At 35.5% G+C, this 15,387-nt stretch overlaps 1 protein-coding gene across 1 annotated transcript; it reads left to right on the top strand.

Moving 5' to 3' along the window:
* Positions 1-6,187: 6,187 nt before the first annotated feature.
* Positions 6,188-7,649, top strand: LOC134235741 (heat shock 70 kDa protein 12B-like). Its single transcript, XM_062717887.1, has 3 exons — positions 6,188-6,218; positions 6,621-7,105; positions 7,371-7,649. Exons 1-3 carry the CDS (start codon positions 6,188-6,190, stop codon positions 7,647-7,649), a joined length of 795 nt encoding a protein of 264 aa, XP_062573871.1.
* The last annotated feature ends 7,738 nt before the right edge of the window (positions 7,650-15,387 follow it).

Raw genomic sequence — 15,387 nt, forward strand, 5'->3', positions numbered from 1 at the left:
TTTTTGCAATATTTTATTAAAAATAGGGGAAAATATGAATATGACAGAGGAAATTCGGACTGTAATAATTATTACATTTATGGCCCAATTTCTACTCATTTTTTTATATGGAGCAACTCTGTTCCATTGCTGTAAAATTTCATTATTTAAAGAGTTTTGTTGCTTGTAATATTTTGTGAGTGAATAATAAAATGGTCATAGTGTGAAAAATTGAGGTATTTCCCGAGAAATATTCAGGGGCCCTAGCATGAAAACGAGGTCATTGACCTAGTTATTTGAAATTGAAAGGAGATGGGTGAACATGACGAGAGATAAGCCCATGGCGCGACAAACATAAAGGTGAAAAATTAAATCTCAATTTTATCAAAATTTTCCTTAATATTTCATCTAACATTAAAGTAAACTTTATGTAAAAACTCTACAACTTGCACAAATCTCACGAAAATTAAAGTTATTTGCCTATGAAATATTATACACACACGAAAGAGGACAAAACGAGTCATTTTTTCACCCTATAACACTATTTTTCGTTATGAGTGGGTCTTCTCTCCATTTTTTTGAAAGATAATCCTCAAAGTTTGCATAAAAACATACATATTTTGGTTTCCAGAATTATGGAGCAATGACCCACTATACCTTAAAAATATAAGATTGTGACATAATTTTCGTATCTTCACGAGAAATACTTGAAGTCCCTGAAGTCAATGGTCATATCACAAACATGATTAAATGCCACATTTCATCAGGTCTTGTGTAGAGTAGTGGTAAGCGTGCTAGTCTTAATAGAAATTGCAACTCAGGATTTTTATTGCCAGGGTTCGAACTCAATGGATACCACATTATTTTTTTTATGTAAAAGAATAAATGTTAACGAAAAATTTTCCTCAAAACTTTTTGTTTCTCATGAATTTCATAAAAATCAATGATGAGAACTTTACTCTAAATACAAAATTCACAATTTGAATATGATTTTTATATATCTGAAGCTTTTGGGTTTTTTGCACGCTAAGTTCGCCCATCTCCTTTAACACAAAAATCATATGTGTACAATGTGCAATAGATGGTTTTTCGTTCTTATCAGTGGAATTTTTAGCCATCTGAGTAAAGGTATACCTTAAACAGAACTATGACTGAGCGAATTTTAAAACGGGGCAAAATTGTTCTCAGGTGCAAAAGAGAGAAAATAACCTTGTATGCAGTATGTAATCGGCGTAATGCCCAGGAGCAAATGAGAACAGGTTCAAAGAATTAAAATTATATAAATGCATTTTTATCACGTAAATTGTTGAAAACAATATTTTATTGGAAGACATCAGCATGACTATAGCAAAAACATTTTTGTTCTGCCGTCAGTTATTCTTTGGAAGTTTCGAGAAGAAATTAGGTTATCAGTGTACACTTTTTTTTTTTATCTCTCAAGACCTTATACATGTGTACTTCATATTTTCTTTTATCGTTTGTAAAATTATCTATTCACATATTTAGATTGTTCCTGTTTAAACATGTTAGGTTGTGCGCGCTAGTCCTTTTCTGAATAAGGGATGGGCTTAGAAAGTATAAGCTAAAATTTCCACCTACAACTTGAGATAGAGAGATAGCAAAAATTTCGAAACTAGATATTCTGTGGTATATCTACAATGTTTACGAGCTGATTGGACGATGCACGTCCTGTATATGCTGTAGGGACTCTAGGATAGCACAGAGCCAGGTTTATAGTAAGTATACAAAGAGTATATGCTTGCATTTTTATTTTTCATCAACAAAATTTTCAATGATAGAGGAATATATTTTAAAATTCCAAAATGGTAGTGTTAACCACGGGCCTTATAGGTCACTTGAGTATTGTGTAACAACTTTCAAACAATTAAATTTGGTTCTTGTGTTAAACCAGAGGTCATGAAAAAATTTCGAAACTAGATATTCTGTGGTATATCTACAATGTTTACGAGCTGATTGGACGATGCACGTCCTGTATATGATGTAGGGACTCTAGGATAGCACAGAGCCAGGTTTATAGTAAGTATACAAAGAGTATATGCTTGCATTTTTATTTTTCATCAACAAAATTTTCAATGATAGAGGAATATATTTTAAAATCCCAAATTGGTAGTGTTAACCACGGGCCTTATAGGTCACTTGAGTATTGTGTAACAACTTTCAAACAATTAAATTTGGTTCTTGTGTTAAACCAGAGGTCATGAAATTCGCAATTTTGAAAGAGGCACCATTTCTTATCATAATTATTAACTTAGTATGCTTACTTTATTTACTTACTACCCAGAGGTAGATCAGAGTAACAAAGAGAAAATGCACTTCCACTTTATAACCAGTTGTGCACCTCTCCACAAAGAAACCACTGACCCTGGGGCCACATATTTCAAAATTTTGCAAATTCTATCATAAAATAGTTGATTACCGTATATACTTGACTATAAGTAGTCGGATTTTTGGGAGTTACTCTCTGGTCCAAAACTCTATGTCCGACTTATAGGCGAGCTATAAAATTAATGGTTTTATATGAGGTCAGTCCCATTTATAACCATTTTGCTAGATGCACCTTTCTTCATCATAAATATATATACTTCGATCATTGTCAAAAAAAACCAGGAGCAAAGGAAAAGATTTTCAAAGAATTAATGTATTTTCACTATATAATCAATAGAGACCCACCCTAACACCAGAACCCCTACCCTGGGGCCATAAATTTCACAATCTTGGAAGAGGCACTTTTGCTCAACATAACTTAGCTGCAGAACTGTAGCTCTCTGCTTGAGAAGGATATGGAGATAACTTCGGACAGATAAAGTATTATCTGTCCCAATTTTCTCAAGCAGAGAGCTACAGTTCTGCAGCTAAACACAGGCACGTAGCATCGTTTTTGAAAGTGGGGGGGCCAACCTGAGAATTTTTTTTTTACTTACCTGAAAAAGTTGACAAGCAAAAAAAAAAAAAAAAAAAAAAAAAAATTAAAAAGTTGCCCAAAGTCGAAAATCCTATTTCATGGGGGGGGGGGGGGGGGGGGGGTAGTGGCCAACTTTTTTCAAGACCAACTATCTTTCAATTCAACCTTTTTCGGGTAAATTTCCTTTATAACACTACACTCTGCTGAAATGTGGGGGGGCCAACCTTCCTTTCAGTAAACATTTTCTATAGTAAAGGTAATGTCGGGAGAAAAAGTGGGGGGCCAAGCCCCCCCTGGCCCCCCCCTGATACTACGTGCCTGAAACATAACTATGTACTTAGTTAGTTTATTTAATACCAAGAAGCAGAGAAGAAGATTTTCAAAGAATAAATGCATTTTCACTATATAATCAATAGAGCCCCGCCCTAACACCAGAAACCCTGACCCTGGGACCATAAAATTCACAATTTTGGAAGAGGCACTCTTGCTCATCATAACTATATGCTTAGTTAGTTTATTTAATACCAAGAAGCAGAAAAGAAAATTTTCAAAGAATAAATGCATATTCACTATATAATCAATAGAGCCCCGCCCTAACACCAGAACCCCTGACCCTGGGGCCATAAAATTTACAATTTTGGAAGAGACACGCTTGCTCATCATGACTATATGCTTAGTTAATTTATTTAATACCCAGGAGAAAAGAAGATTTTCAAAGAAATAATGCATTTGCACTATATAATCATTATAGCCCCGCCCTAGCACCAGTACCCCTGATCCTGGGGCCATGAATTTTACAATTTTGGTAGAGGACTCAATGTTCATTACATTCATGCCAACAGTCTGCCTGATTGATGTCCAGAAGTTAGTAGAAGATTTTTAAAAATTGCAATATTTTTAGTGGTTTTGGCCTCAACCCTCAGGCCCCAGGGGGGGGCCAAAATTCAAAATTTTTGTTCCCCTTCACCCATAGATGATGTATACCAAATTGGTTGAGATTGGTTTAGTAGTTTCAGAGAAGAAGCTGAAAATGTTCAAATGTTAACACACGACGCCGGACGAAAACATATAGCAATAGGTCACCTGAGTTACTCAGTTGACCTAGAAAAGAGGGGGCTAAGCCCCCGCCCCCCCCCCCACCTGTTCCGACGCCTATGCAAGGATAAGAACTCGAAAATATTAAAAATCGGCAGACGAACACCGGATATGCTTCGATTAAAAACAAGAGGCCCATATGCCACATCGCTCACCTGAGAACCTTAGACCATGCTGTTCTTTACCAGATTTTCCACTTTTAATATATATTGTGACCCAACCCTACCCAATTGATCATAATTTGGACAATTTGAAATCTAAATTATCCAAGGAAGCTTCCACATAAGTTTCAGCTTTTACAGCCCAGTGGTTCTTTTTTGGCATATTTTCTATGCAAAAACTTTGATTCCCCATTGTGGCCCCACCCTACCCCTTGGGGTTATGTTTTTACAATTTAGAATCTACACTACCCCAGGATGCTTCCACATAAGTTTTATCATTTCTGGCCCAGTGGTTCTTCAGAAGAAGATTTTCAAAGATTTTCCCTATATATTACTATGTAAGTTTTTATTCCCCATTTTGGCCCCACCCTACCCCCGGCGTCATAATTTTAACAATTTAGAATCCACACTACCCCAGGATACTTCCACATAAGTTTCAGCTTTTCTTGCCCAGTGGTCTTGAGAAGAAGATTTTTTAAAAAAATTTCAATATTTTTCTATGTACAAATTTGATTCCCCATTGTGGCCCGACCCCCCCCCCCTGGTGTCATAATTTGAACAATTTAGAATCTACACTACCTCTGAATGCTTCCACATATGTTTCATCTTTTCTTGCCCAGTGGTTCTCGAGAAAAAGATTTTCAAACATTTTTCCTATATATTCTATGTAAAAATGATGTTCCCCATTGTGACCCCGCCCTACCCCTGGGGGTCATGATTTGAGCATTTTTAAATCTACACTACCTCAGGATGCTTCCACATAAGTTTCAGTTTTTCTGGCCCAGTGGTTCCTGACAACAAGATTTTCAAACATTTTCCAATATGTTTCTATGTAAAACTTTGATTCCCCATTGTGGCCCCACCCTACCCCTGGTGGTCATGATTTTTACATTTTAGAATGTACACTACCCCAGGACACTTCCACATAAGTTTCAGCTTTTCTGGTCCATTGGTTCTTGAGAAGAGGATTTTCAAACATTTTTCCTATATATTTATATGTAAAACTTTGCTTCCCCATTGTGGCCCCGCCTTACCCCCGGGGGTCATGATTTGAACAATTTAGAATCTACACTACCCAAGGATGCTTCCACATATGTTTCAGCTTTTCTGGCCCAGTGGTTGTTTAGAAGAAGATTTTTAAAGATTTTTCATATATATTTCTATGTAAAACTTTTATTCCCCATTGTGGCCCCGCCCTACCCCTGGGGGTCATGATTTGAGCAATTTTAAATCTACATTACCCCAGGATGTTTGGAACCACATAATTTTCAGCTTTTCTGACATAGTGGTTCTTGAGAAGAAGATTTTCAAACATTTTTCCAATACTAGTATATTTCTATGTAAAACTTTGATTCCCAATTGTGGCCCCGCCCTACCCTGGGGGTCATGATTTGAACAATTTAAAATCTACACTACCCCAGGATACTTCCACATAAGTTTCAGCTTTTCTGGCCCAGTGGTTCTTGAGAAGAAGATTTTTTAATGACCCCACCCTATTTTTGTCTTTTCTTGATTATCTCCCCTTGTAAGGGAACTTGGCCCTTTATTTTAAGAATTTTGATTCCCCTTTACCCAAGGATGCTTTGTTAAAGGTTTGGTTAAAATTGGCCAAGTTCTTGAGAAGAAGTCGGAAATGTGAAAAGTTTACAGACGGACGGACAGACAGCTGGACAGACGGACAACAGACAAGATATGATCAGAAAACCTCACTTGAGCCTTTGGCTCAGGTGAGCTGAACAACTCCCTCGAGCTCTTGGCTACGTTGAGCTGAAAGCTCCGTAGGTACAACGGTTTTCAAAGGGGGCAACCCCCAAAAAGAGTGACAAGCCAAGTACACACTCACAAACAACCTGTGCACTACACTTTAATTTCGATTTCAGAACATTTTTTCGAATGTTTGCATTTGGGTTTTTTGACCTTCCGACAACAAAAAGAATGGGGGAGCGGAGAGCATCAGTCGAAATCGAAACTTACGTATTAAAACTACAGCATAAGGTTATTGCCCTTTTCCTGAACTGGACTGCTAAACATGAATGTAAACATTCAAATGTTGGAGCAAGGTGAACTTTCAAGACCAAACAACTTCTAGGTCATTGCACGTCATAATATAGCAATACGGCGGCCACTTCGTGTAATAAATGCAGTTTTACTCGGATATGGTTCGTGATCAAATTCAAATCTACTGAGAAACCCTTTGGGCTTCACAGGATTTGATCACGTGACCAACTAAGTTCATTTCCCAGAGAACTTTTTAACATTATTGTTTATTTTTTAAGTATCTGTTTAGAAATGGTCTGCTTTGCTATGTGAAGTCATTAAAACATACGCCATGTTTCTGTGTGTCACTTTCTCCTGTCATATTACAGGAATTTTATTTGTATTTCATGTAATGTTACACTTAACATATCATTTGCTTATCAATTAGTGTAATTTAAATTTAACAATTTTATTTCTTTTTTTAGGAAACAAAAACTTGCAACACATTGGGGATTCAAAGAAAAAGAATCTCATCCACTTTTATCCTAATCTATCAAGCAATATGGGCTCAAAACAAAGTAAAGAGGTGGAATCAAAACAAAGTAAAGAGGTGGAATCAAAACAAAGGAAAGAGGTGGAGTTAAAACAAAGTAAAGAGGTAGAGTCCAGTTTCACAGCACCACATTTGGTTGCAGCCATTGACTTTGGTACAACATATTCTGGGTACGCATTCTCATTTCGTGTTGATTTTGATCAAGATCCATCTAGAATCAAAGCCTATAACTGGATAGCTGGGAGTCAATCCCTGATTTCTCATAAAGCACCATCAGTGATTCTGTTGAAGCCGGATAAAAACTTCGATTCATTTGGATATGACGCCGAAGACAAATATGCATCACTAACAGAACTTAGTGAGCATGAGGGATGGCTGTACTTCAAACGCTTCAAGATGGCTCTTCATAAGAATAAAGTTGGTATAAACAACAAGCGCGGATCCAGAATTTTTTTTCTAGAGGAGGGAGGGAATCCTCATCAAAACCTGAAAAGTCTTTTTCATGTTCATTAGATACAAGCAAATGTATTCAATAAGAGTCCGTTAATAAATGATTTAAGGAAGCTAACCCCCCTCCCGTTTTAGAGATCAGCACATGTTCTTTATTCAATGTGTGAAATAAACCAAACATTGCAATTGCAATGCCTTTAGACTGTTGTAAATTTCTTTGTATAATTAACAGAGACTAGGACGGTCTACCTTGATAAAGGACATAAACGGTATTGAAATGCCTGCGATTGCAATATTTACGATGGCAATAAAGTTCCTCAAAGAGCACCTTATGGAAACTTTGGAAAAAGTAGCGGACAATTGTACTGAGGACCTCATTCAATGGGTACTTACTGTTCCCGCTATCTGGGATGAGGGTGCTAAACAGTTTATGATGGAAGCAGCAGAAGACGTTAGTATTGATTTCAAACATACAATGAAAAGCATTGAAATGGTAAAATTTTCCGTTTAAACTGAATGTTTTGAGCTATCTTTAAATAGAATGTTGATTGTCATATAATGACATGCCCATTTCTTAAGAAAGAAAAAAGTTGCTCATATGAATAATATTGTAGAACTGGCCCCGAGACCATAAACTGAGAACAGAATTAAGTCAAAATTTCAAAATCGACATAACTTTCGAAATAATTCTGATAATAAAATATTTTTTTATCATATGTTTGCATTGTTTTGCACAATTGTAATCTGTTTAGGTAATACATTGAATGAAACTTTTTTTTTAATTAAAAATAAAAAATTTTGACCTCAGTTCTCGGTTTGTGGTCTTGGGGTCAGGTATTCCATCGATATCGAAATAATAATCAATTTAATTGAGAATCTAAATTAACATCCTAGTAAACACGTGTTCGATCGATACATGTGTTGTGGTAACTCCAAGAAAAATTCATAATCATGCACAGATTCTGTACAAGTAGGGAATCTCTAACTCACTCACTTTTAAGGTCATTTTCAGCTTCTTTTCTGAAACCACTCAACCAATTTTGGCATTCAGCATCTATTGGTGAAGGGGAACAAAAATTGTGAATTTCATGGTCCCTGCTCCCTAGGGTCTGAGGGATGGGGGCAAAACCAATAAAATTAATGCAATCTTTAAAAATCTTCATCTTTACTCCTGGACATCAAGGACCCTAAATTTAACCATTTTGGATGAAGCACCTTTCATCATAATTAATATGTACTTAGATCATTGGCATAATACCCTGGAGCAAGGAAAAGATTTTCACAGAATTTAATTAATCTTAGTGGTTTTGTGCCCACCCCTCAGGCCCCAGGGGGACAGGGACCATGAAATTAAAAAAAAAAATGTTTCCTTTACCCACAGATGCTTTATGCCAAAATTGGTTGAAATTGGTTGAGTGGTTGCAGAGAAGAAGCTGAAAAAAACATGTACATGTAGCAATAGGTGACCTAAAAATCGCGAAGCAGGTCGCAATTGAGTAAGTTACAAACAATACACTAAATAATGTCTGTAGTCATATTCTCTGTAAAATGGATCATATAAAGGGGAAAAAAGTCCTCATTAAAAACGACAAAAACCATGACGTTTTAGAGCGTCACGGAGAAGCAGATAACGATGCAATTTTGTGTTACTCGGGATATATCCTGAATAAACTCTAATCAAAGTACTCAGAAGTACAGAGAGCCGGGCTCATTTACAGAGTAGAATGGATTTCTTACATGAATCATATTTATATTCTGATGAAAAAAATTATTTTAAAACTATCAATATAAATCATAAGACACTGACAGTGAGTTTTTCAATCCTAATACCACGGTCCGATTTTGAATCAGAATTAATCTGGTACCGCAGCTGAATGTAAACAAACAGGTCAGTCTGGTTCCCTCTCCTGCTTTACCTCGTATGTGTAGAGAACTACGGTAACACTGATTATCAAAAATCCTTACGCTAATGAACTATGTTCTTTGACTTATGAAGTTTTCAAAGTCATTACTACTAATGTTTATTTTATATAGATAAAACTTTGTTTTATTTTTGTTGCTTTATTTAGCGTTTGTATTATCTCAAAAGCGGTTGAGAGTAAGAACTATATTTTTGCACGTAACTTTAAAATGGCGACTATGGGGTCAACATCCTGCCTTGAACAGGATCACATAAGCCGGCAATTGCTCTTTGAGCAATAAGCCCGGCTAAAAATGTTGAAGGAATAAAAAAAAATATATGCCACAAGCGAGTTGTAAATGTACGGTGGCTGGTATAGGACATGATATGAGAATTTTTTTAATTAATTCGTGGCCACGAAATAAAAACTCGTGGCCACGAAATAAAATTCGTGGCCACGAAATAAAAATTCGTGGGAACGAAATAAAATTCGTGGCCACAAAATAAAATTCGTGGGAAAGAAATAAAATTCGTGGCCACGAAATAAAGTTGTGCTATATAATGTCATTTTTAGCTTCTTCATTTGTATGTATGTCATTCAAGATGAATGTATTATTATCGTTCAGTTGGAATAAGCCAAACAATTGGAATAAGCCAAATGGATTTTTATATAAAATCGCTATGGGAATATAAATAATATGCCTGAATTATCATTAATTATTGAAATTTGATTTTTGCAGATTAATTGCATGAAGAGCTGATGAACGAATAACTGTGGTGACCTATAATTAAACCTATAAATAGTTTCAATACTGATCTCACTAGTTTATTTCCCATATGTACCTGTATTGAAGAGCACACACTTTCATTTGTATTAAACAGTTGAGTTTTATGCGAAAACAATCATGACTATATCTGAGTATTGCTTTTATTTTTAAGATGTCATGTTCCCGATAATAGGGGTTACTCTGCCACTGATTATTACAAATAAACATTGAGTGATTGACTAAGAAAAGAAAAGCTTTACAATAACACGCTATTTATTTGAGGAATAAATGTGTGAAGTACATTGAAAAATGCACTAGACATAAGCTTAGCTACATGTAAATAACATCTCTTCTCAACTTTTGTTTGCAGTTCCGCGCGCGCGTGTATGCACACATTGGCGTCTAAATTGCGAACTCTATATGTCAATACATAAGAGAGAAGAAGCTAAAATTGGTTTATATAGCACAACTTTATTTCGTGGTCACAAATTTTTTTTCGTGGCCACGAATTTTTATTTCGTTCCCACAAATTTTATTTCGTTCCCACGAATTTTTATTTCGTGGCCACGAATTAATAAAAATCAAAGTACTGAAAGTACTGGGAAGCGCTAAGCATGGTTCAACTAAACCCGCCTCTTGATCGCCTTGACTGCTACGTTAAATAACATCGAATGTAAGTTGTGTTACTATAACAAAGTCTTAAAAAATGCAAAAAAATGCAAAAAAAAAAAAAAAAAAAAAAAATTAACAAAGATAATCTAATTTACTATCTCTGTGCAATCTTATTAAAGAAAGTGATTTTACTTTTTTAACCCTTCTTTGTTTGTCGCACCATAGGACAGTAACACTGTTTCCCGTCCGAAGAACAAGATTACCTGTGTTGCATTGTGGATCCAGGTTTCTGTGATAAAAATTGAATTGATATCAATATTACAATCCGATTTTTTTCTTCTGACTTACTTCATTTCAGATTATGTATATAGCTCTGCATTAGTTGGAAAGTTTTCTTTTCTTTTTTTTTTTTTTTTTTGACAAAGAATGGTGGACTTCACTCCCTATTTTGGATCTTTTTGCGACTCTTATACCAAGCTGTAAATGAAGTGAATCCAAAATATGTTACGAGCAATGGGAAGAGCTACATATACTTGGTTATATTAGGTGGAACATTTGTGCAAAAATAATGCCATGTTGTCATGTATCAAAGTGAAACAAAGATACAGGAGTATCGTCTTCCGGAATTCGACATGTACCCGGAGTGGGTTTTAGGTCACACAATCAATATTTATAGGAGGCAGGGCTATGGATCGGCGTCATTGTTGACATCTCTCTCTCTGTTCAATAGTTCAATTGTTGGACATTCTTTTTCCCACAAATTATATTTATTACACTTATTCATCATGTGTACAATATGAAAGGGGGAGTCCTGTCCACAAGTACCTGTGATCCTTCATCTCTGACTCTCACACACATGAATTATAATTTATTTTTACCGAAATTTAAAAAAAAAAGTTTGGCCATTCTGTTTCTCGTGTTATATTTGAAGCCGATTTGTCAATATTTCTTTTTAAAATAAAAATGTTAAATCAAATACTCTTCTACTTAGAAAAAAATATCACATTAAAATTCGTTCGTATTTTTCTTGAACTCATTTTGGCGAAAATACTTTAAAATGCTTCAGTTTATTACTATCATGTAAAACAGGTTGACAAGAAGTAATAGCCACAACACCTAAGCGTTCAGTGAAAAGGATTTTTTTGCATCAAAATATTTTGTATTTTAATGTTACAAATAAAAACTACAAAACAAGTATAGACTCTATATAAATGCGTTCAAGTTTGTGCTACTAAAGGATAATTTGATGCTGTGAAATCATTATCATTGATAGCCCCCTGCATAATGCAAGTGTGATAATGATAAAATTCCTCGTTTGTATTTACATTGTTTGAAATAAAGGCTTACGCAGAAGAGGGCGTGAAAAATTATGTAATGAAACTACAAAATGTAGATACAAACTAGATATAGAACCTAATTAAATAATTTTTTATTGAATTATACTTCTAAAAGATTTAATTCCAATTTGATTTTTTAAATACTCATTGAAATCTTAATGAAACTTTTAAATACACGTGCGCATAAATCTTTTTTCGGTAATTGTATCAATATTTAAACATGTATGGTCATTTACTTTTTCGAATTACCACTGCAGAAATAAGATTTGTGAAATATAATTATTAATACGCACCATATTGTTCTGAGATAAGAACCGCACTAACGCAGGATTTCCGAACATACGAAAATTGATATCGACTGTACTAATTAACACCTATTATGATAACTCCTACACTAAAGTAGCCGACAGAGGGTCAGGGATTTCCAATCGTATATTTTTAGACGACTCAGTAGAGTTACATAACTTGCCAAGTGGCGCTGTATTTCGTAGGCTGTCTAAACACTTAAAAATGTATCACTCCGAGTAATAGAGTTCGTCATTTTGAGAACATAACATACATTATTTAAAAAAATATATATATAATCATCTTTAAATAGAACCATATTACACCACGGAGATAATTTAGGTCAACAATACTAGCCCTTGCAAAGGCATTATAGAACCCATTTGTCAGTATTTATAGAGGGCGCAATTAGGGGCGCGTTCAAGATCTTAGTGCTAGATGAATATTAAGTACAGATACAAAATTTGAACAAGAATAGCAGCCACGTAAAGAATATACATTATAAATACTTATGCTAAGTTTAAAATCCTGCAATCCTACTTGGATAACTCTTTGCATCACGCGACATTCTGTATATACCGGTATACTAACTGAAGGAATGTTCTTTATCTAATCGTAAAATCTCAAACATTCAATTTTTGCATGTCTTTTTCCATATATTAGTTATAAATGAAATGATTGTATAATAGAATTTATTTCAACATCTTACGGGTAGACGAGCTGTCTTTTCAAAACAACTGGGTATATAGCAATATATTAAACTACGCTTACGTTTACTAGCAACTATGGTATTGAATGCAGCCCTGATAAAAAATGCGATCGGTAGAGGGCGTTGATAAAAAGATCGTGAAAATCATCATGGAATCTGAAGACACCCTATAAAGCGCTTGCGCATGCGCGCTTAGCGCTTAAAAATTCTCGTACCATGTCCTATACCAGCCACCGTATAAATGTGTGTACAAATAGTACAGGCAGTATTTGAGTGGCAGAGACTCTGAATCGGATGGGGACAATCTGTGAAGAAACTATATAAACTGTAAATATGTATACCAAAACTTTAAAAAGTTGTAACCTCAAAGAAAGACATACTCAGTAGGCTCTTCAGAGTTGCTTCTCCTATGAAAGCAGAGTCAATAAAAGACCAGGTCTGCAAGAAGGCAAATTCCACCACAGCCTTTCTCCGGAGGAATCTACCATCCTGTCCTCATAAGACCAAGGAGATGTGCTACACAGCAATGGTCAGACCACAATTGGAATATGCGTGCACTGTGTGGGATCCCTATACCCAGAACAATATCAACAAGCTGGAAAATGTACAGCGCCGAGCTGCAAGGTACGTGCTGGCTGACTACCAGACCACCAGCAGTGTCACCTTAATGATCCAGCAGCTGGGATGGGAGCCTCTACAACATCGCCGCCAAGCCGCCAAAGCAGTGTTGATGTACAAGATCTTGCATTCCCTAGTAGCCATTCCATCCTCACCTTATTTCCATCCTACTGGTGCTGCTACTAGAGGTCATCAACAAAAACTGCAAATCCCATTTGCCAGAACAGACACATATAAAGGATCCTTTATTCCATCTGGGATCCGTCTGTGGAACGCTTTACCATCCAGCGTCACAGAAGCCCAATCCCTTGACTTATTCAAGTCGGGGCTGGGAAAAGTTGGTAAACCTTAAGGTGTCAGTAGTGTTTTTATCCAGTTTTTAATTGTAAATAGAGGACTCTCCACTGCGCCTGTGTCCTGTTTTAACAAAGTGCGATGATGCCCAAAAGGCCCTGCACTATACCGGAAGAAGAAGAAGAAGAAGAAGAAACTAGTAGACTAATTGTTCACTGAACAATTAATGGTCTTTCCACCTTTCTTTTAAGTTTTCATGTCATTTGAATTAAAAAGAAAAACCAAAAACAAAAACAACAACAACGGAAAAAAAAAAAAAAATAATAATAATAAGTGCTGCCAGCAGGATTCGAACTGTGGACCCTCAACCCTCGGATTGCCAGGCGAGCGCTCTACGCACTACACCACAGGCTCCGATGACATTGTTTTCCGTAAACTAAGAGTGAAGAAGAAAGAAGAAATGAAAGCACGTGGATTTGAATAAAAATAGTACAGAAACACGTGTATTTATTTGTTTGTTATGGAACATAGAGAGGAATAATGAATAGTTTCGAGAAAAACGATTGGTGGATAATGAAAATAGAGATTTCCTGTACAAAAAAAAATTTGAGTTTGTTTATAGTTTGAATAGATTGAGTTAATCATACAGAGCTTATGATACATTCGAACTTCCGTGTCGACACTGTGTTTACAATTTGTGAAAATATAGGCGCGTTCGTTTTGACAGAAATGGCGAACTCATAGGTTAGATTAAATAATCATCTCTATTTGCATTGAATTCATAGTTATGAGCATAAATTAAACTTGAAACATGCATTTCATGAAGAAGGCGGTGTCACGGAGAGCGTGCAAATTTATTTTATATGAAAAATCGCTATTTCCGAGTTTCAGCCGATTCATATTTAAATCTAAATAAAATTAAAATAAATTCCATACACCTAAGAAAGCAAGAATACTTGGTATTAAAATGTCGTAATAGAGCAGGAGAATCGAATGATATTAACCAAAATTGCAGAAATAGCCAATACGAGCTTTAATTAATTTTTATGCTCAGCAATAACTTTATTTCAGACAGAAAAAAAATGCAGATTTTGCCGATATTCACTAGAATTTCATTGTCCTTTAGAGACTCACCTTAAAACTCTCAGGACACTTTCTTTCAGGTCTCTTCTTCCTTTTATTACGAATCTTATGTCGATATTGCGTTTCGTTTGACTTGTAGACATTTTCTCTAAGTTGGTGTTGATTTTATTATTTTTTTTATAAGGGGGGGGGGGATATTTTACAAGCATTTGTTAGAGTGATGGTTGTAAATAACTCCACGACCTTTAGCTTGATTGTGACCTATGGGTCAATGGGGTCAAAGGTCAAGGTCATTTATCAAGGTCAAAGGTCAAGGTCATCCAAAAAAAAAAAAAGAGAGAGAGAGGTAAACTTGAGATTAACACTTGAAGCTGAATCTAGATAAAGGTAATGAATATTTCTTTATAACCTTTTGAGTAAGGGTCAAGGTCAGAGGTCAAGGTCAATGTTAAATTTCAAGGTCAAAGGTCAAGGTCATTTGGAATTTAAGCTTTAATTGACCATTTCTCTAGTTTTCCAATGACCTTGACCTTTGACCTTGACCTACTTTTCAAGGTCAAAGGTCATAAGATCTCATGCACTTGGTCCCATATCTTTACCACTTGTCCTTTAAAAGTTTTTGATTTTTCTTGTCAGCTTTAAGA

This window comes from Saccostrea cucullata, unplaced genomic scaffold (assembly GCF_032062105.1).
Source record: "Saccostrea cucullata isolate Sc308-1 unplaced genomic scaffold, CSIRO_AGI_Scuc_v1 ctg3643, whole genome shotgun sequence".
NCBI lineage: Eukaryota > Metazoa > Mollusca > Bivalvia > Ostreida > Ostreidae > Saccostrea > Saccostrea cuccullata.